Source organism: Trichosurus vulpecula, chromosome 7 (assembly GCF_011100635.1).
Source record: "Trichosurus vulpecula isolate mTriVul1 chromosome 7, mTriVul1.pri, whole genome shotgun sequence".
Classification (NCBI taxonomy): Eukaryota; Metazoa; Chordata; class Mammalia; order Diprotodontia; family Phalangeridae; genus Trichosurus; species Trichosurus vulpecula.
The window spans coordinates 60,228,195-60,251,383 of record NC_050579.1 but is presented as its reverse complement, the minus strand read 5'-3'; the positions used below and the strand labels follow the sequence as shown (position 1 = coordinate 60,251,383).

The following is a 23,189-nucleotide window of genomic DNA, read 5'->3' as shown; positions in this document are numbered from 1 at the left end:
GGATATTTTCCTCCACGTTTTTCGTAGGCTACTCTAAATCCTTTGGCATGATTCAAGTGGCCCAGGGGCATAAGCTCCAGGGGGCCGAAGACTGTGCAGGCCTGACCTAGATCATCTCTGAGGTCCACCTGGTTTTATATCTGTGAACTATGGGACAGCTTAGGGCCACCATTGTTAGCCTCATTCCCTGTACTGCTCCAGCTTTTGCTGGGAACTCTTCATCTTCTCTCCTGCCCAATGTGTACAAGTCATGAGAGGCAGACCGGAAATGGGGGCTCCAATGGGAGTTTGGGGGAGGGTCAGAGGAAATCATTTAGCCCAACCCCCTCATTTTCTAGACTAGGAAACTGAGGCCTGAGAAGTGGTATGATTTGATCATCATCACATAGGTAGCAGGGCTGGAATGCAAACTGAGATCATGTCTTCAAGTCCATTGAGGAGCAGAAGTACAAATGAGTTGGCTCCTTAGATCAATGACATCTATGTTTGGTAATATAGATTCCTAGCCAATGCTTCAGCTGCCCTCCTGCCAAGCACCTCAACTGGACCCATTCTCACCCTCCTGCTGCCTTTGTGTAGATTCCCTCTGGTGCCAAGGACTGCATACAGTCTCTGGATCCATCCTTCCAGTCTCCCTAACTGAAATCTACCTGGAAGGTGTTTCTCTTGGTGTAGTTGCTAGTCAGGTCCATTCCTAGGACAACCAAGACCCTCGGTACTGCAGTAAGCTGCTGGCTGGTCTCCTTGCCTCAGGCCTCTCCCTCTACTCCAGTCCATCCTTCATCTGTCAGTGATCTTCCTAAAGCTCAGGCCTGACCATGTGACTCTTTATCTCAATAAACTCCCTATTACTTCCAGGATCAAATAGAAAATCTCCTATTTGGCTTTTAAAACTCTTCACAGCCTAGCCCTTTTCCATGTACTCTGATCTATCAGGATGATTCCTTGTGGGCAGCTCTCAGTCTCCCAACTCTGGGTGTTTTCATTGGCTGTCCCCTATGCTTGGAATTCTCTACATTCTCATATCCACCTCTTGGCTCCTCTGGCTTCATGCAAGACTCTGCTCAAATCCCTCCTTCTCTAAGAGGACTTCCCTGGTCCTCCCTACTCCCAGAGCTTCCCTCTAAGATTTTCTGCCATTTATCCTGTCAATATCTTGTCATCACCTAGCTGTTTGCACATTGCCCTCCCCATTAAGTTTCTTGAGGGCAGGGACTGTTTTTGCCTTGCTTTGTATCCCCATCATTGAGCACAGGGCCTGACACACATTAGGTGCTTAATAAATGCTTGTTGTGAGGGGGGGTGGGAGGCGGGATGGAACAGTACTGTGGTAAAGCAGAACCAGAACAAGATTTGGAGTCACTAGACCTGTGCTTGAACCTCAGCTGCAACACTTACCGTATGCTAATTGTGTGACCCGGGGGAAATCATCTAACGTCTTTGAATATTTATTTCCCCATCTGTAAAATGGAAATAATACATTTTCTACTTATCTCATAGGGTTGTTATAAAGAAAATCCTTTATAAACTCTGAGGTACTGTATAAAATCAGTGTGTGTGTGTGTGTGTGTGTGTGTGTGCGCGCATAAGCATGCACAAAGGCAAGTGCCTGAGCAGAGGAAAAATCACAGGATTTAGTGTTGTGAGAATTGAGTTGAAATTCTATTCTTTCTTCTTACTAGTGGTGTGCCCTTAGACATATCACTTCCCCATTTTGTTTTCCCAATCTGTAAAATGGAGATAAAAATACTACCTACTATACAGGGTTGGCCTGAAGCTTAAATGAGACAATGTCTATAGAGTACTTTGTATTCTATAAAATACTGTAAAAATGTCAGTTATCTCCCATTTTCAGGGTTTGTTTTCTTTTCATTATCATAATCAAATGTTTTTCTTTCTATTCTTAAATTTTCATTTTTGATGAGCTCAACCAACATCAACAAACAGGAACACAGTAAGAGTATTATGTGTGAAATTATGACTCTCTATTATACGCAGCCTGTTTTTAAAGTATATATTAAAATTAACATGATAGTAATTGGGAAGACCCAAGTTCCAATCCCACCTGACCCCCTCCCCACACCTACCTTGTGATCCAGTGACAATGACCTTCTTGCTGTTCCTCAGAAAAGAGACTCCATCTTCCAGTCCGGCCATTTTCACTGACTGACCCCCATGCCTGAAACACTCTCCCTCCCCAACTCCATCTTTTGACTTCTCTGGCTTTCTTCCAAGTCTCAGCTAAAATCCTACCCTCTACTGTTGGAAATCTTTCCTCTCTGCCCCAGCCCTCCTTGGTTCTAGTTTCTTCTCTTTGTTGGTTATTTCCGATTTATCCTGTATATAGCTTGTTTGTACATAGTTATTTACACGACATCTCCACTTGACTGTGAGCTACTTGAGAGCAGGGACAATCTTTTGCCATTCTTTGTATCCCCAACACCTAGCCTGTTTCCACTAACTTATTGACTGATCTTTCAACTGAGGAAACAGGTGAAGGGACCTGCCCATAGTCGCCAGCTTGTAAGTGTCAGTAGAGGGACTTGAACCCAGATGTTTCTGACTCCAAGTCCAGCATTCCTTCTGCTACGTATGAGGAGAGTGCTTTGTAAACCTCAAAGAACTATATAAATATAATTGTTTTTGTTATAGATTAATCACTGATGGGGATCTTTAAAGTCTCCTATTCCAAACTCATGAATGGAAAAACTGAGACTTGGAGAAGGGAAATGACTTGAACAAGGTAATCATCTACCTTGACCTGTGGATCATCTACAGCTCTAGTAGCAGAGCTAAGATACAAACCCCGATCCTCTGACTCCATGGTGTTATCTCCCCTTCATTTTTCCATCTGTGAAACAGGGAGCATAGGAGGAGGAGGAAGAGGAGGAGGAGGAAGAAGAGGAGGAGGAAGAGGAGGAAAGGGAATATTTGAAACACAAAAATTGATGAGTTTGGAACCTCATGCCTCTTTCCTCAACCACAGGTAGGAACTGGTCTGGAGGAAGAAAAGGAGGAGAAAGGAAGGCAATGGTTATGGAATGCATCTTCTTGTGATTTTATTTCCAAACACACCTGTGAGCAAATGATCTCAAGAGCCAAGAAAAGCCCCGGCACCTGCAAGAGAATAGAGAGGAGAGAAACAATGAGGCAAAAGGAGACTCAGGCAGAACAACTTCAAAGAAATCCAGAACAGGAGGAGGGAGAGGCAGCAGCAAAGGCGACCAGGATGGAGGCAGAGGGAGTGGGGCTGTGGGACTGAGGCAGAGGCAGTGAAGCCTCAAAATTAACTGCACATGCCCAAAATAGAATGGCTGGGCAAAAGCCTGGCTCTGTTTGGGTGTCTGCTGAGCTGAGCTTGTATGGGAATAGGACAGGTTGGAAAAATGGTTGTTTTCCCTTATAGGCAGGTCAGGCTAGGTAAGGAGTTTTATTCTAGTTCCAAAAGAGATCGTACTTAGAGCAGAAGCATCCTCTACCTGAGCAGATCAGCTTAGAGTCTTGGAGAGTTATCTGGGGGCACTGAGATGAAAGGGAACTTGACCAGGGTTACAGAGTCAGTGTGTTGTGGGAAGGGAGGGGAATTGAGCCCATGTCTTCCTAATTTCAAGTTCTGCTCATCTACATTCAGTCCCTCAGGTGTTTCTTGCCCTGAGGCCAGCTATCCATCCAGAGGTGTCAAACTTTCATAAAACTCCAGAGGTCACTTGAACCAGATTAAAATGGCATTGGGAAATGTTTAACAAAATAAATAAAAACACAATTTTTGTTGCTGTTCAGTTGTTTTCAATCTTTTCCAACTCCCCATTTGGGGTTTTCCCAGCAGAAATACTGGAGTGATTTATCATTTCCTTCTGCAGCTCATTTTACAGATAAGGAAACTGAGGGAAACAGAGTTAAGTGACATTCCCAGCATCATACCTAATAAGTGTCTGAGTCCGAATTTGAACTCAGGAAGATGAGTCTTCTTTATGTCAGACCCAGCACTTTATGCACTATGGCCACACCTAGCTGACTAAAAATACAACATAGATAATGTTAATTTGTGGTTTTCTAACTTAATATGCAGCCCTAGAGATCCATTTCTCTTGGAGATTAATAGCATTGCACTATACCATGTGACCTCTCACATAAATAACAATAACAAGTAATATTTAAATAGCACTTTTAAGTTTGTAAAGTTGTGAGGCAGCTAGGTAGCACAATGGATAAAATGCTAAAGCTAGAGTCAGGAAGAACTGAGTTCAAATCCAGCCTCAGATACTTTTTAGCTGTGTGACCCTGGGCAAGTCACTTAGGTCTGCCCCCTCTCACTGAAGAAACTGCCTCAGTTTCCTCATCTGTAAAATGGGGATAATAACAGCACCTACCTCCCAGGGTTGTTGTGAGAAAGAACAAGATAACATTTGTAAAGTTGGTTTTTTTAAATAAATGTTAACTATTAAAGCCCTTTGCTGGCATTATCTCATTTGAGTCTCAGCCTCACGCTGATAATGTCATTACTACAAATGCTTCTATCCCTGTTTTTACAAACTAACCTTCAGAGGAGCTAAGTGACTTTCCTGTGGCACAGCTATGGAGTATCCCATGCACACTGTGAACTCAGTTCTTCCCAACTCCAGCTTCAGCATGCTAGTCACTATACTGTACCACACAGCTGTTAATATATATTTGGACCTGGGTCCCTTTGCTCCAATTCCAGAGCCCTTTTTACCACCCCATACTTATATCTTAGAAAAATACTCCGTCTTGTAACCATTCTATTTAATTATGAGACTTAACACCTTGATTCCTATCCCTTCTCTTACTTGGGACCTCCATCCCTGGTATCACTCTCTGACACTGACCAGTGTGAGATTTGAGATGAAAGGGTTAGACTTTTTTCCTCTAAACTTTATTGCTATTGATTTTAGGTGAAGCATCTAATTGCAGCTTTCCAAATGTTGGTAGATTTAGCAAAAATGCATGAGGATAGTCTACAGCCTGTAACCGAGGGTGCCACCGAGTGGTACCCAAGGCAACTGCTGATGGATTTCTCTCTCTCTCTCTCTCTCTCTCTCTCTCTCTCTCTCTCTCTCTCTCTCTCATTTTCCACCAGAAGCATTTCACTTTTTCTCCTCCTCTTCCCTATCTATCTATTCCTTTTTCTCCTTCTCCTTTACTTGTGCCCTAATCCTGCCAGTAGCCTCCATGACCTTGTTTAGCTTCACTTAAGACCTTTGGAAATAAACAACTTATTGACCTTTGGTGTGGAAGTCATAAACCATAACCAGGCCAGGCCATCTAGGCTTTACCCTAGATGCAAAAATTTTCAGAGTGTTAACAATATTTCAACTTAGAAAGAGCTAAACTTAGAACCTAGTTAACAATAGTAATTATTTAAAATAGAAACTACTAGAGTCTTTTCCTGGTGGCCACACCCCAGATAAGCTCCCTCTTGGCCTGACCTTCCCTTGACTTCTTCCCCATGGATGACAGTAGCCTCATGGGGTGCCCAGTTTTCCACCACCACCCACCACCCAAGATAAAATAAATTCAAGGTGTGTTTCCTGCTACTTGCCCTTTACACAAAACTCACTATTTATGGATCTGGGATCAGGACAGGTCTTGACAAACAAGGGTGTCAGATGGTCATGGGAGACTGTTTCTCAGCCCAGCTGTGGGACGCTCAGTGTCAGGCTCTTTCCCTTTATATAAGAACAGCTGGCTTTCAGCTTGGATATGTGTCTGGGTGCAAAGTTTGGATCCAAGATTTCTGGGGCTGGAGAACAGACTTAGATGGGAGGAGAAAGCCAAGTTCTTTCCACAGTAAGTGAGAGGAAGTGAAGAGGAAGGATGTGGTGAGTTTGGGATATAGAAGAGGTAGAAAGGTAAGTAAGAAATTCATTGCTGATAGTCACATAGGACTTTATTTCCTCTAAATGAACCTCTAATTTTACTTATATACGAGTAAGTACTACTGAGATAAATGTTATTATTCTCAGTTTATAGAATAGAGAAGTAGGGTTTGTAGATGGCAAGGGACATTTTCCTGGTCACAGAGCTAGGATTCCAGCTCTTTCCACTACAACATACTGCCTCTAATAGAAAGCAATCAATAAACGATCATTTATTAAGTAGCTACTGTGTCCTAGGCATTGTGCTAGGTGTTGTGGTTATAAACACAAAAACAAAATAGTCCCTGCCCTCAAGAAGCTTATGTTTTATTGGGAAAGACTACAGATATGTGTGTGCATACATACATACATACATACATACACACACATACACACATACTTGTATTCTCCACATATATTATTTATCTATATACATATATATCACAACATACAAAATAATGGTGAGGCGTTTTGACAAGAGGGCACTGAGACTGGGGGTAGATCATCAGGAAAAGCCTCATGTACAGTAGAAAGTGGAATGTGAGCTGAGCTTTGGAAGAGACTAGAGATTCTAAGAGATAAACGTCTGGAGGGGTAGCATTCCAGGAATGTGGAATGTGAGAAGTTATACATATGGAAGGTGGAATGTTACGGGAGCAACAGTGAGAATGCCAGCTTAGCTGAACCAGAGACTGTGTGAAGGGGAATAATATGTAATAAGTATAAAATGGTAGATTGCAGCCAGTTTGCTGTGGTTTCAGTCATTGAAGTTGTGTCTGACTCTTCATGATCCCATTTGGGGTTTTCTTGGTAAAGATACTGGAGTGGTTTGCTGTTTTCTTCTCTAGTTCATTTTACAGATGAGGAAACTGAACCAACAGAGTTCAATGATTTGTCCAGGGTCATATAGCTAGTAAGTATCTGAGGCAGGATTTGAACTCAGATCTTCTTGACCCCAGACTCAGTACTCTGTCTACTGTGCCACCAGAGAGAGTTAGGAGTCAAAGATGACACCTAGATTGTACGCACAAGCAGTTGGGAAGATGGTGGTACCCTGGACAGTAATGGGGAAGTTAGGAAGAGGGACAAATTTGAGTGGAAAAATAATGAGTTAAGTTGTGGAAATGGTTGTTCAGTCATTTCAGTCATGTCTGACTCTCCATGACCCCATTTGGGGGTCATTTCTTGGCAAAGATGGTGGAATGATTTGTTGTCTCCTTTTCCAGCTCAATCATCCAGTCCAATCCCTTAATTTTACAAATGAAGAAAGTCTCAGAGAGTAGAACTGACTTACTCAAAGCCACCCAGAGAGTTGGTCTCAGAGCCGGGACCTAATATCCCAATATCCTAAATCTTAGCCCAATTATTTCCCATTCTATCATACTACTTAACATTGAGTGCTGGTAACTAAAACCATGGTAGTCAATGCCAATTATCCAGATAATTTTACATTTAATGAATTGCCCAAGTTTTTGTTTTTATCTATGATCTCCTAACTAGCTAAGGAAGACAAGTGTCCTGGGTTATCATCATCATCATCATTATTCTTTTATATTTCCATAGCACTTCAAGTTTGCAAAGTACTTTATATACATTCCCTCATTTGGTCCTCACAACAACTCTGTGATGGAAGTTCCTATTATTATCCCTGTTTAACAGGTGAGGAACAGAAAACTCAGGGAGGCTGAAACAGTCACTTGCCCAGGATCACACAGCTAGTAAGTTTTAGAGGCAGGATTCTCTTAAGATTAAAGATTTAGACCTGGAAGGGATTGTAGAGTGTCTAGTCCAAACACCCCATTGGATGCCAAGATAAGGGAATTGAGACCCAGAGAAATGAAATGAATTGTTCAAAGTCACACATGTGACCTTTGGATCCAGTCTCCTTTGACTTTTACATACAGTAGTCTTTCTCTTGCGCTATGATGTGGCTCCATCTTGTTCATCTTGTTTCACTCTGCTGCTCTGGGGAGTTTTCCCATCTCACCAATGATAGTACATCAGAACACAGCTCCATGGAGCCCTAATTGGTTATCAATTCATTCCAAAGAGTGTTGGAATTGAGGGGGAGTCCTGTCCCCAAGTTGATTAGATAAGTCCTCCTGTTCTGATTAGGATGATTAATGATGTGTTTAGTTATTATAGAACTCTTAGTGGAAATTAGGACCCCAGAGTCCTCTGCTTCCATAAATTGGTCAATTAGGATCTAATCATTCATAAGAAAGCTCAGTCTGGGACACCTTTCGCCCTGGCTTCCTAGTTTGTCAATGAGAGAGATGTAGATTATCAAACAATCCTCTTCCCCTTATTTCCATCCCACTCCTCCCCCTCACAGTGATCTACTCCCTGTTTTGCCTTGAGCAGAAATAGGCTCAATCTCTGCTTAGTTTTGCCTGGTGGAATGAGAAAGAGAAATCAAACTCCTTTCCTTTGAGGATGTGAATTCCCCTGCCCGTAGGTCACAGGATGTAGAGCCAGAACAGATCTTAGAGACCATTATGCCCAACTCCCTCATTAACTGTGTTATTTCCTGCCTTTCCTCCACAATTGGGAGGAATAAGTATTTGGGGGAACTAAGAGAGATGGAATATCCACTAGAAGATCTGAGTTTGTCCCCATATGACCTGTCCCTTTGCAGGGAGTCAGGGAGGGAATGTCTGGAGGAATGTCTATAAAGTGCTCTGAGCTTCTCGGATATAAAGGGCAAAAGAAATCAAAGCTGAGTTGTTATCATGACTCCTGACAAGTGAAAACAGGCCAGTATGTCCTTTCTTGCCTGATCTAGTCAGTGGCTGGGCCAGAAGCCCTGTTGTTACTTTTTTCCACTTGACCCCAAAGGTTAACTGAGTGTCAGCCACTGAATCATCGATAGATGGTTAGAAAGAACCTCACTCCATCCTGTCCATCCTGAGCCAGCTCCAAAGCACTGATATGTGGCTAAAATGAGACTTCTTTTTGTGCTGGCCCCAGAAACCACCTTGTCGCCTCACTGTAGGTTTGGGTATTAGGTGTATAATTTGATATGGGACAAAGATATTTTTAGGTATCAACCACTCCCCATTCACAAGTAAGGGCTATTTGAGGATAACTAGTGAAGGATAGGGGAGGGCTAAGGCCCCAAGACATAAAGTTCTCATAAACAAATCCCTGTAGTCAGTAGCCTAAGTAAGCCCCCCAGGACAAAGTTTGCAAAGGGATGCCCCACCCTTCGACCCAATACCCCAGAGACATATGTCTGGAAAATGAACAGGGACACCTAAATATTTAGGAGGCACCTAAATATTTTCAAGGGCATCTTGAGCTATCACCATGCTCATGAGGGAGGGGGGAGATGGAGAAGACTCCATGTGGGCCTGTGTTAAAATTTCTAGGATGCAATCTGCCTGGGTTTTCTCAGTCCTCTCCATATATACCCATCTGGGGTCATGAGAAAATGAGAATGTCTTCGGTGTGTTTAACTTTCTCCTAGTGTCATGCAAATTCAGCTCTTCTAAAACTGAAAAACTACATTAGCCTTCTATCTTTCCCTCCCTTCTCCCTCCCTTCCCCCCCCCGCCCCGCCCCCCCCCTCACATACATACACACACACACACACACACACACACACACACACATACACACACACATATCATTTTTGCTCCTGAAGCGTTATTGTTCAAAAGAAATAAAAACACTGAGCCCAGGGCACTGGGCTCATACTCTCCGGGTATGACTAGAGAAGAGCCATCTTTCCCTGGCAGATACATTTGAATACTATAGGTATGGATCTGCATTCCACTTCTAACCTGGAAAAGAACAAAAGAAAAGGAAAAAAGAAACCATTTAGGTTTCCAAAAGGCTAGATTATTTAGTTCAATGTGATGAAAAATTTGACAGCGTCTGGAGCTGTCCAACAATGGAGCAGGCTTTCTGCTTTAAGAGGACTACTTCTGGTCACTGGAAGTATTAAATCAGAAGCTGGGCTGCTGGCGCCACATCTCAAGGGTGCAAGGATGGGTAGAGGGACTTCCTGCAGAAAGTGGGAATACAGACTATCTGAGATACTTCCAAGTCTAAGATTCTACAATGAAGAGTCACACCTTCAGAGAGCAATACCAGTGAGCCAAAACCAAGCGGGAGTGAGATGTAAATGCAATGGTTTAGAAAGTTGCTGTGTTGATTTCAATTGAACGATAGCTTATTAAGACCTTCCTAAAGGCAGAAGATGATGCCGAGGGACATGAAAAGTTTCGATAAGGCACGATTGCTGACTTCGTGGAGTTTGCAGTATGAGAGTTAGTTGCTCTATTTTTAGAGGTGCTATAAGGAGGCACTCCTAGTATGATAAAAGAGCACCATATTTGGAGCCAGAAAACTTGGTTTCAAATCCATCCTCAGATATTAGCTGTGCAATGTTGGCAGCACACTTAATCGTCCTGGCCCTTGGTTCATTCACCCATAGAAATGAGAAAGCTCCATTAGCTAGCCTCTATATAGTGTTTTAATGTTTGTGAAACACTTTATAAATATCACCTCATTTTTTATTCATAAAACCCTCTGAAGTAGATGTTATTACTATCTCCACTTTACAAATAGGGAAACCGAGACAGATAGAAATTAAGTGACTTTCCAGGGTCACACAGCTAGTAAGTGTCTGAGCCTGGATTTTAACTCAGGTTTCCTTGACTCCAGGCCCAGCCCCTCTATCCACTGCACCATCTAGCTCCCTCTAAGGTCTCAATTTATGATCTATTACTCAACATATGGAAGAACTTTTAAAAAATATTATTTCATTAAACATTTCCTAATTACATGTAAAAATGTTAACATCCATTTTTTTTTAACATTTTGAGTTCCAAATTCTCTCCTTCCCTCCCATCCCTCCCACCTTCTTGAGCAGGCAAATAATTTGACATTGATTATACATATGACTTCATGCAATATATATTTTCATATTAACCATGTTGCAGAAAAAAAACAGACGAAAAAGATAAATAGAGAAAGTTTTAAAAGTGTGCTTTGATCTGCATTCAAAGTTCATCAAATCTCTCTCTCTGGAGGTGGGTAGCATTTTTCATCATGGGTCCTTTGGAATTATCTTGGATCATTGTCTTGATCAGATTAACTAAGTGTTTCACAATTGATCATCCTCACAATATTGCTGTTACTGTGTACAATTCTCCTGGTCCTGCTCACTTCACTTTGTATCAGTTCACATAAATCTTTATGGAAGAACTTTTTAATCGGAGCTATTGAAAAATAAGATAGACTTTTGAGGTAGTGAGCTCACCATCACTAAAGATTTTTTAAATGACGGCTAAATAACTATTCATCAGGTAGAGCATAGAGGGGATTCATGCTTTGGCTTGAGGCTGGGCTCTCTGAACTTTATTCCAACCCTAGAATATGCCTCCAAACTTAGCACCCGAAGTTGTTAGCATGGCGAGGGTGAGAAGCAAACATTAATGACAAATTTTGGACTAGGTGCTTCCAGGGCACCAAAGCTAATGATTCTATACAATAAAATCTTCCCCAATTTGCCCTGGACTTGAAGTTAGAAAATCTGAGTTCAAATCCTACTGCTTCACTTTACATGCCCTGGGAGCTTGGGCAAGTCTAAGGGCCTTGGTTTCCTTATCTGTTAAATGAGACCCTGGATGGTATCTAAGGTCTCTGCCAGCTTTAGGATTCTCTGAAGACTCCCCCCTTCCAGGATGCCTGGAGGCTTTTCCATCTCTTGGAGTCACCTTTTAAAACACAAATACTCAAGCTATTCACAGCTAACACAACTTCTATAATTATCAGTTAACACCTTAGCAGGAACCTGTTTGGAAGAGCAGAAATGGAAACGGAGAAAAGACGAGAGGGATGCTGCTATAGAATCCTAGAGTAATTAATGTGTGATGGCACCGGAGGGACCTTGGAGACCATTTAGTCCACTGAGGTGAGGACATAGAACATTCCATCTCCTACCTCTGCACCTTTGAACAGGTTGTCTGCCATGTCTGGAATGCACGAATGCACTTATCCCTTGACCTTGGACTCTTAGAATTCCTAGATTCCTTCGAAGCTCAGCTCATACATCAGCACTTGCACGAGGTCTTTCTTGATCCCTCCCAGCTCTTAGAGACTCTTCTTATTCCTACTCGCAGTTGGCTGGGGGGGGGCGGGATGGGATGACAGTATTTTGTATGTGCTTGTAAAAATAACAGTTAATATTTATATGTCACTTTAAAGTTTGCCAAGCATTTTGTGCGTGTTTCACCCTCCCAGTGAGTCCTAAGGTAGGTGCTATTCTTATCACCCTCTTACAGATGGGAAAAATGAGGTTGAATAAAGTTAAATGCCTTGACTAAGGTCATACAGACAGTGTCAGAGGAGGAACTCGGACTGGTCTTTCTGACTCACAAGGCCAGCTTTTTATCCACTATACCACACAAAGGCCTCTCTTTAAAGGCCTACATGAAACTCTCTATAAAGAACTATTATTATGGCTTCCTAACTTTCACAGAATATTATAGCTGGAAGTGACTTTAGAGATCACTATTCCCTGTGCCTAGAATACCCTCCCTCCTTTCTCTTCACCTCATCAATTCCTACCTAGCCTTTAAAGCATCACTCAAAGGGCATCTTCTTTAGGAAACCACCTCCCTTTCACCTTCTTGGAGATAACCTCCTCCTCCTGCAACCACACAGTATTTTGTTCCTTTTATATCTGTTTTTTTCCTTCCATCCTTTCCCTTCCCCTCCTCTCTCCTCTCTTCTCTTCCCCTCCTCTCTCTTCCCTTCCCTTTCCTAATCAGGCCTGTGATTTCATGGGTATAGCGGACTCCTAGTGAGGAAACCCCTCTTCCAGTCATCTCTTCTACATTTCCATTTTTGCTCTTTGAAACACATTCCTGCCAGGGTGTTAACTGATAATTATAGAAGGTGTGTTAGCTGTGAATAGCTTGAGTATTGTGTTTTAAAAGGTGACTCCAAGAGATGGAAAAACCTCCAGGCATCCTGGAAAGGGGAAGTCCTCAGAGAATCCTAAAGCTGGTAGAGACCTTAGATACCGTCTAGTGTCTCATTTAACAGACAAGGAAACCAAGGCCCTTAGACTTGCCCAAGCTCCCAGGGCATGTAAAGTGAAGCAGTGGGATTTGAACTCAAATTTTCTAACTTCAAGTCCAGGGCAAATTTGAGCAGATTTTATTCTATAGAATTATTAGTTTTGCCAAAATCTCAGAGAGTTGATTCTTTTGTCTAGTGAATATTATAGTTAGCCAGATGCTCCTTGAGGACAGAGAGCAGGACTTATCTAACTTCAGAATCTTTCTCCACACTTAGTGCCATGCTCTCCACTCAGTGGGCACGTCATTAATGTCTGCAAATATATTTGCATTTTCTAATTCACTCTTCACATTACAGATGAGGAAGCAGCCTCCTGGAGACATGAAGTGCCTTGCCCCAGGTCACCAAGCTGGTAAGTCTTGGAGCTGGGATTTGAATCCAAGTCTTCTCCATGTTCAGTGCTGTTTCTGCTATACCAAACGGCCATGGTGCCATGCCACCTTGGCTTTTGGTTAAAAGAGCCCCAATGCCTGAGGAAGGGAAAGGAAAATTATAATGATGCCAAAGTTTTTGTCTTACTGAAAACCAAGATAGAGATGGGTGGATTCTGACCCTCTCTAGGATGGGACTTTGGCAACCCTCAGCAGATTTGGATGACCCAATGAACAACCGTGACTTTTGTTTGGATTTTCTACGGGAAGAAGTGTCAATGTCCTAAGTCCCTAGGAACACCCTCTAGCAGCCTCAGCTGATTTCCTTTGAAGAATGGAAGAGGAGGAGAAGTTCGTCTTTGGCATCCTTCCCTTCCCGCTCCACACCCATATCCTTTTTCTTTTTTTGAGACTGGGTCTCCCTATCTCACTCAGGTTGGAAATTACAACAGCCACGCATGGACCTGATTCCACCACTGATTGTCATGGAAGCTTTAGCCTGTTCACCTATCCTCAGGCAATATGGTGACACCACTCACCTTTGAGGGACTCGCTATATTGGTACCAGACTTAGTGTGGACTCCCCTACCCCCACTGATTTTAGTCCTACTTCAGCTCAGGACTCCCTAGTTTAAGTGTTCACCAGTTTCAGTTCCCTTGTAGCAGGGATTACAGGTGTAGATCACCCCCAACCAGCTCCTCTTCTCTTTTTGTGCCCCTCTCCCACTTCCCAGGCACTAGGCACCCAGAGCCCAGTGGTTGTCCAGAGCCCACTGCCCTCACTCACCCTCCAATTTCTCACATAAGCCCACTCTGCAGGATAGTGTCCTATGCTCCAAAAATGCTTTTCACTCAACGTTCTACAAAATTACCATTCCTTAAGAACCTAATGTGAGCTGGTTGTTTCAGAGGAAAGCACCTGACAAACTAATTCACCAGTAAGATGGGGATCCCTGAGAGTGAGCTTAATATACCCTCCCTTTTAAAGGATATTTATATTTTATTTTTATTTATTTTTGCGGGGGGGGAAGGTGGGGCAATTGGGGTTAAGTGACTTGCCCAAGGTTACACAGCTAGTAAGTGTGTCAAATATCTGAGGCTAGATTTGAACTCTGGTCCTCCTGACTCCAGGGCCAGTGCTCTACACACTGCACCACCTAGCTGCCCCTAGGATATTTATATTTTAAAAGAAGAGTTTAGTAACTCCATGGAACAAAACTCTGACGGTGGAATTTGGGCAGAGATATTTTATACAAGAAGACCCTTGAGTTATATTGGAGCCCACTGGTAAGCAGGTTTAAAGAGATCATCTTTCTCTATCCCTTGAGAAATTCTCAGCACTGAAAGCTCTCCTGGGCTGAGAATATCCTTGTCCTCTTGCCCAGGTCTACTTACATCACGATCCCTGGAGAATTCATAGCCTTCTGGGCTAACCACCCTTACCATTCTTCTTTGTGGTTCCATCCAACAAATAGTTACTATGTGCCTGCCTCCTACAGTATGGCTCTTGTGTTGGGTGCACTTGGGGATACAGATATGAACAAAGTACAGTCACTGTCCTCAAGCAGCCTACAATTTAGTAGGAGGATAAGATAATTCAGGTTTACAAGCATTTATCAAGTTCCTGCTCCATTCAAAGGATTATGCTAGGTATAGAGAATATAGACACATTTGATACAAACCCTGCTCTTGAGAAACTGACCTAATAAATAAGGGGAATGCTATATAAACAAGTGACTATGAAAAAGGGAAACCATGTCCAATGCAAAGTAGAAGTCCTCAAAAATGTTTGGAGGAATTTTAGGAGGGAGAGGTAATTTTCAGCTAAGGGAGTAAGGTAAATAATGAGAAAGAATCCTGAGGTGGACAGACAGGATGTAGCAACTATTTCGTTGTGGTTAGGTGAAGGAGAGAGAAAAGTCAAGATTGATTCACCAGGTAAAGTACTTGGGTGAGTGGGTGGATGGTGTTGCCAACAGAAATAGAGAAGTTTGGGGGAGGGGCAGATTTTGTATCAGGGAAGATTGTCCAGTTTTGCACAAATAACTATAGCACAAGTCAAAATAGGATAAGTGCCTTGAGAGACATCGTCCAACTAAAGGTGAGTGTCAGAGGAAGGAAAGCCCATAGTTACCTGCATTAGGCAAGCATCACCATAGAAGAGGTAGCATCCCTGCTGGGTCTGGAGAAATGGTAGCATTTTGATAGGCACAGATGGAGTAAGAGCATTCCAGGGAGATCTAACAGCTAGAGCCCAAAGTGGAAATGATTTGACTAAGGAGGGAGAGCTATTCATTTATGCCTCATTCGATAAACATATATTAAACACACTATTTGCAAAGCACTGTGCTAGGGGCTATTTGGTTCAGTAGAATGGTATAAGTGAATGAAAAGACTTGTGGTTTATAAGAAAAGCAGGTTTAAAATAAGCTATAACCCTAAGCATCTGAGGAGCAGGGGCCCTTTCATAGCCCCAGAGGCCACAACAGGGACAGGAACCCTTATCAGTCAACCTGTACATAAAACACCTTGCAGTTGAATTACACAGTAAATCATCATCAAAGAAACATATACACTCACTTTCAGTACAGAATGCATTACCTATTAAAGCCTTTCAGCTGTAGGCTAGACCTTGGAAAGAAATGGCTTTTCTCAGGTTTCTTCCCTTCCCTCTTTTCTGTTTCTTTCCTCGCCTCTTTTCTCCCCTCTTTTTTCCTCTCCTTCTCCCTCCTCTCCACCTTTCTCTCCCCATTTATATTTCCCTTCACTCCAAAAAAATCACTTGAGTGAAGTCAGAGTCAAGATCCAAAGAAGATTTTGACAGACTCAAGCACTGAGCTGAATGTAATAAGATGAACTTTTATAGTGATAAATGTAAAGTCTTAATATGAGTATAAAAAAGAAATGAACTGCGCAAATATCAGGTGTCAGAGGAGGGACGGGTAAACAGAAGTTGTTCTAAAAAGGAACTGGAGGTTTTAGTGGACCAGAAGCTCTATATGAATCATCAGTGTAATGTAGCAACCAAAAAAGCTTGACTCGATCTTGGGCTGCAATGGAGGGGAATAGCTCCTGGGAATAGGAAGGTGAGAGTCCCACCGTCCTCTGCCCTTGTTAGACCCCACCTGGAGCACTGGAGTGTTTAGCTCTGGGCACCAAGGTTTAAGAAGGACATTGATAAACTAGATCATGTCCAGAGGGCGCTATGGCAAAGGGCCTTGAACTGGGCATGTTTAACCTAAAGTTGATTTGAGTTAGGGGGTAGATTTCTTTTGTTTGGCAGCAGAGCGCAGTACCATGACTGATGGGTGGTACAAAATAAGGCAGGAAACATTAAGTGCTAGGTGCTGAGGCTACAAAAAGGGGGAAGGGGAGGGATGAAAGGCAGAGTTTTGAAGTCCAGAGGAAGTCAGACATGGGACCAGGAGGAAAACAAAAGCAGGTCAGCTTCAACCACTCCTCAAAATGGAATTTTGTGATTTGATGAAGAACCTAGGGTTTCCACAGATGCCACCATGACAATCTCCGTTTTCTAGCTTCCTATTCCCATCTGTTTAGGGGGAAGGAAGGAGAAGGAGCATCCATTTGGGACAACTAGAAACAGAGGAGGGAAAAGAAAGAAAGTAATTGGACTGAACACAGTATCCAGTAGAGACAACCTAACATCCCTCTGTGCCTGAGTAAACCTGACAACTGCAAATAGTTGTAGTTTAGTCATTTATTTGTAATTAACAGGAGGGGTTTCTGTCTAGTCCTGGAGATCACTGGGAGATCACTCAGCGCCAGGGGCTGAGTTAGGACTAATGACAACTGTCCTCTTCCTCTTCAACCCCCACCTGAGGCCATCCTTCATGTCTTTTGAATCCATTCTTCCGGTCATTCAAATAATAAGTACCTGGCAAATTAATAAATTCTTGTGGAAATTGAATTGAATCAAAGGGATCGATAATAAAAACTTAGATTTATGGAGCACTTTGCCAAATGCTTTTCCTACATTATCTCATTTGAGCCTTACAATAAAACTATGATATAGGAAGTGAAAGCATTATTAGACCCGTTTTGTAAATGAGGACATTATGGCTCAGAGAATTGAAGCCATCAAAGGTCTATAAGAAAAAGGTTATTGAGTATGATGTCGTGGGGATTCCTTTTTAGGTATGGGTTGGACTAGATCACCACCAAGGTACCTCCCAGCTCTGAAGCTTAGTAATTCTCTGACTTGCCTATCATAGCATAATAAGTATCAAAGTCAGGATTTGAACTCTGGTCTTCCTACAAGCGATCTAGTAGATTAGTGATGTCAAACTCAAATAAACCATATATAAAGGTCCTGTCGGGTGCATACTGACTTTAAAAACCATAAATTAACATTATCTGTTATATTTTTATTTGTTTTGAGCTGTTTAACACTTTTATCAATGATCTGGATAAAGGTGTAGATGACATGCTTATCCAATCAGCAGATGACACAAAGCTGGGAGGGAGAGCTTTCATACTAGGTGATACAGACAGGATTCAAAAAGACCTCGAGTGTTTAGAATGCTAGCCCCAATTCAACATCACAGGATCTAATAAGGACACATGTAGACTCTTTCTCTAGAATATCAAAAAATAAGCTTCAAAAATACAATATGGGGAGGGATGGCTGGATAGTGATTTATCTGAAAAAAGGTTTTGATGGGCTCCACAGGAGCCAACAGTGAGTGACACAGCAGCCAGAAAAGCCTTACCAGTCCTACGTTGTGTTAAAAGAAGCATAATGTCCAAGACCAGGGCTGTGATAGGACAGGTCCTGTTTAAGGAAGGAAAAGGGTAAAATAGCAAGCACTTAGTTAAGCACCTACTATGTGCCAAGTGCTGAGTGCTTTATCTCAGTCTTTTGATCCTAACCACCACCCCGGGGAGGTAGGTGCTGTTATTATCTCAATTTTACTCATACTGAAACTGAGGCAAAAAGAGGTTAAGTGACTGACCCAGGGTCGTACAGCTGAACTAAAAAAGATGAATCTTCCTGACTCCAGGCCAAGCATTCCTTTTACTGAGCCATGTCACTGGAGTGCTGTTTAGAAATTACATAAACTAGATAAAACTATAATATAAACTCTAGTATAATATATCATATAATATAATACATAATATGGTACAATATATTATATCTTATGTAATATAATAATAGTATATAAACTATGCTATAATATAAACCATAGAGAATATAATGTAATCATATCATATCATTATAGTACAGATTATATTATATTATATATTATATTACCATAATATATAATATAAGTATACATGATGTCCCTAAAGTCTGGACACAGGAAAATTAATGGCAATGTGGAGTTACTGCATTGAGTTCACACGAATCTTGCAAAGCACATCAACCTTTGCATCTCAAATGATGGAAACCATATTGAAGATGTTATTTGTTAATATTCCAATTAAATAAAACGTGGTTGAAAATTTCATTGATTTCTTGAAGATATGCATTTTTGCCTATGTGTCCAGACTTTAGGAACACCCTGTAATATAATATTATAGAGGAAGTGCATAGGAGGGCAATGAGGATGGAATGAAGGTCCTGAAGCTCCTGACATCTGGGGACATTTATGCAGATAAGCCCTGAGGGTGATCAGGGAGGGGATGGTGGCTCTCTTCTAGGATCTGAAGGCTTAATACCTACTTGAACCCGGAGGGTAGGACTAGCAGCAATGGATGGAAATTGCAAAGAAGCAAATTTAGGTTTGAGAAGAGGGGGAAAAAAGCTCCCTCACAGTTAAAGAGGTCCCAAAGTAGAATGGGCTGCTTTGAGAAGCAATGGGTTTTTCCCTATAGGAAGTCTTCATGCAAAGACTAGATGTTGTAAAAGATTATTCCAGCATATATCTCCACTGAGGTCTCTTCTGAGGAGCCCACTAGAACAGCTAGGATGTGCCATAGTGCACAGAACTCTGGACGTGGAGTCAGGAAGACCTGAGCTAAAATCCCGCCTCAGACACTTACCAGCTGTATGACCCTGGACAAGTCACTTAACCTCTGTCTACCCCAATTTCTTCATCTGTAAAATGGATATAATAGCAGCAACTACATCCCAGGGTTATTGTGAGGATCAAATGAGCTATGTGACCCTGGGCAAGACCTCTGTCTGCCTCAGTTTTTCATCTGTAAAATGGGTAGTTATCATGAAAGAGAGAATTGGCCTCAGAGCCAAGAAGATCTTGCTTCAAGTCTTTTTATTTCATTTTATTTTATTTTATTTTTTTAGATATCATCCCTTCATGTTCAACTCGCCCTGTGCCCTCTGTCTCTGTCTCTCTGTCTCTGTCTCTCTCTGTCTCTCTGTCTCTCTGTCTCTCTCTCTCTGTCTCTCTCTCTCTGTCTCTCTCTCTCACTCTCTCTCTCTCTCTCTCTATATATATATATATATATATATATATGTATATATATATATATAATATGTATATATATACATATATATATTCTCTTTAGCTACCCTAATACTGAGGTCTCATGAATTATACACATCATCTTTCCATGTAGGAATGTAAACAAAACAGTTTAACTTTAGTAAGTCCCTTATGATTTCTCTTTCCTATTTATCTGTTCACGCTTCTCTTGATTCTTGTGTTTGAAAGTCAAATTTTCTATTCAGCTCTGGTCTTTTCACTGAGAAAACTTGAAAGTCCTCTACTTGATTAAAAATCCATATTTTGCCTTGGAGCATTATACTCAGTTTTGCTGGGTAAGTGATTCTTGGTTTTAATCCTTGCTCCATTGACCTCTGGAATATCATAGTCTGAGCCCTTCGATCCCTTAATGTAGAAGCTGCTAGATCTGGTATTATTCTGATTGTATTTCTACAATACTCAAATTGTCTCTTTCTGGCTGCTTGTAGTATTTTCTCCTTGATCTGGGAGCTGTGGAATTTGGTAACAATATTCCTAGGAGTTTTCTTTTTGGGATCTTTCTCAGGAGGCGATCGGTAGGTTCTTTAAATTTCTATTTTACCCTCTGGCTCTAGAATATCAGGGCAGTTCTCCTTGACAATTTCTTGAAAGGTGATATCTAGGCTCTTTTCTTGATCATGGCTTTCAGGTAGTCCAATAATTTTTAAAATATCTCTCCTGGATCTATTTTCCAGGTCAGTGGTTTTTCCAATGAGATATTTCACATTGTCTTCCATTTTTTCTTTCCTGTGGTTCTGTTTTATAATATCTTGATTTCTCATGAAGTCACTAGCTTCCACTTGCTCCAATCTAATTTTTAAGGTAGTATTTTCTTCAGTGGTCTTTTGGACCTCCTTTTCCATTTGGCTAATTCTGCCTTTCAAGGCATTCTTCTCCTCATTGGCTTTTTGGAGCTCTTTTGCCATTTGAGTAAGTCTATTTTTTAAGATGTTATTTTCTTCAGTATTTTTTTGGGTCTCCTTTAGCAAGTCATTGACTTGTTTTTCATGGTTTTCTTGCATCACTCTCATTTCTCTTCCCAATTTTTCCTCTACTTCTCTAACTTGCATTTCCAAATTCTTTTTGAGCTCTTCCATGGCCTGAGACCAGTTAATGCTTTTCTTGGAGACTTTTGATGTAGGGGCTTTGACTTTGTTGACTTCTTCTGGCTGTATGTTTTGTTCTTCTTTGTCACCAAAGAAAGATTCCAAAGTCTGAGTCTGAATCTGAGTCTGTTTTCACTGCCTGGCCATGTTCCCAGCCAACTTACTTGACCCTTCAGTTTTTCGTCAGGACATGACTGCTTGTAGAGTATAGAGTACTTTGTCCCAAGCTTGAGGGGCTGTGCTGTTGTTTTCAGAGCTATTTCTACACAGCAAGCTCTGCCACACCAGCACTACTCCTCTCCCAAGAACCGCCAACCCCGACCAGACTCAGATCTAAGCTGGCTCTGCACTCCTGCTCAAATCCTCCACTTAATTCCTATCACCAGGTGGGCCTGGGTCCTAAAGCAACTGCAGCTGTACTTCTGTAGCTCCACCACCTCTGCTGCCTCCAGGGTGGTGGCTGAACCACGAACTCCTATCACTCGGTCCCCAGCAGCTTTTCCCACTAATCTTCTCTTTTGTCTTTGGTGTTTGTGGGTTGAGAGGTCTGGTAACTGCCACAGTTCACTGATTTAGGGGGCTAGACCCTGTTCCACCCTGGTCTGCTTGGTCTGGGCGCAGCTCACACTGGGCTCTGCTCCCTTCCGCTCCCAGCTCCATGCTATAGACCTTACGCCGCGACCATCCAGGCTATCCTGGGCTGGAGCCCTGCTTCCTTCTGCTATTTCGTGGGTTCTGCAGTTCTAGAATTTGTTCAGAGTCATTTTTATAGGTGTTTGGAGGGACCTGGGTGGGGAGCTCACACAAGTCCCCTCTTTCCAGCCACCAGCCATCTTGGCTCTGCCCTCTGGCACCTTGGCTTCAAGTATTACTTCTAGCACTATGTGCTGGGTGACCCTGGTCAAATCATTTAACTTCTGTCTGCCTTCTCTAACTATAAAATGAGAATAATAACAGCAGCCACCTCCCAGGGTTGTCTGTTGTGAGGATCAAGTGAGCTGATATTTTTTAAAAGCTCTTAGCACTATGCACACAGTAAGCACTCACTTTTTTTTTCTTTCCTTCCCTTCTAACAGTGGGTTGAAAGCAAGGGAAACCAAAGCTATACAATAAAAGCTATAGGAATATGCAGCAAAAGATCAAGGTGGAAAGTAAAGCAATACCTTGGTTCCACTTGGATTCTTTTGTTCTCTTCTCCTTCTTTTATTTTGCATGGGATACACAAAAAGTCTTGGGCTGAGGGGAAAAGCAATGTACCAACCCCATCATTCTTGTAGGATTACTTTGGTAGAATTCTCCTTCAAGTGGGTTTGGGGACACATGATTCTCATAATAGAATTAGGAATTACAATCAACTAATCATCAGTCAATAGGTGTTTTATATAGGTGCACAATGTACTAGCACTAGGGCTACAAAGAAAAAGAAAAAAAAACAATCTCTGACATCAAAGTGCTTATATCTTAATGTGGGAGATGACAAATATGACTTAGAACATACAAGAAGGAACTTCTAACCCTAAGTCAAACAGTGGTCTGGCACAATGCTCTACTCTTTAGCCCCAGTGGGTTCAAAGACAGATTAAATGGCTGTGTTCCCCAAGTGCTCAGACAATGGAGGTAAAAACTCTCCTTCCAGAGAGAATAGTCACCCTTAGCTAAGACTCTAGGAACCAATAGATCCCCCTTTCTTTATGGGAAGAAAAGCAGCCATAGGCTTTTCCCTGGTCTGATACTGGGAATGTGAAGGGTTTAACAAGTACTAAAGTTTAATCCTCTGGGCTCTAGGTTAAAAGAGAAAACCTATTCTTCCTCTTATGGTGAAGAGGCAGCGAACCAGTTGAGGACTCCTGCTGAACCTGGAAGTAGAGAGATACTCCACAAGCATATGTCTGGCAGAGTCATTCCTATCAGTGACCATAAAGCCACTGAGGCATTGCTTGGAAGAGACTACACACTCAGAGACACCAGCAGAGAACAGCATGATGATGTCATCAGAAGACACTAGCAGCCGTGAAGCATCAGAGGCATGCTCCTTCATATATGTCTGCCCTGGCCACATCTGATTCTTACCTGTGTGCCCATCCATAAGTGTGCCCTAGGTGTGTCTACTCTTCCCATGAATGGAGTTTATATTTGTCCAAGAATGTATCTTGAGTTTATGAGGGAAATGTCCTATTACTTTTCTTTCTATGCTATTTCATTAAAATGCCTTTGTTTCTAACTGTGTCCTCTGAATGACTAGTAAAAGTCAACAAATAAATAAGAGTATTATAATACTTTAATAAAATGCAGCTT

General features: G+C 42.0%; 1 protein-coding gene across 1 annotated transcript in view; it reads left to right on the top strand.

The window, feature by feature from the left end:
- Positions 1–22,899, top strand: part of KCNC4 (potassium voltage-gated channel subfamily C member 4) — a 71,746-nt gene extending 48,847 nt beyond the window's left edge. Inside the window, exons 4-5 of the mRNA XM_036767452.1 lie at positions 13,269–13,323; positions 22,680–22,899. Coding sequence (XP_036623347.1) covers positions 13,269–13,323; positions 22,680–22,899 — 275 coding nt within the window. The remainder of the gene's footprint in view (positions 1–13,268; positions 13,324–22,679) is intronic.
- Positions 22,900–23,189: the final 290 nt, after the last annotated feature.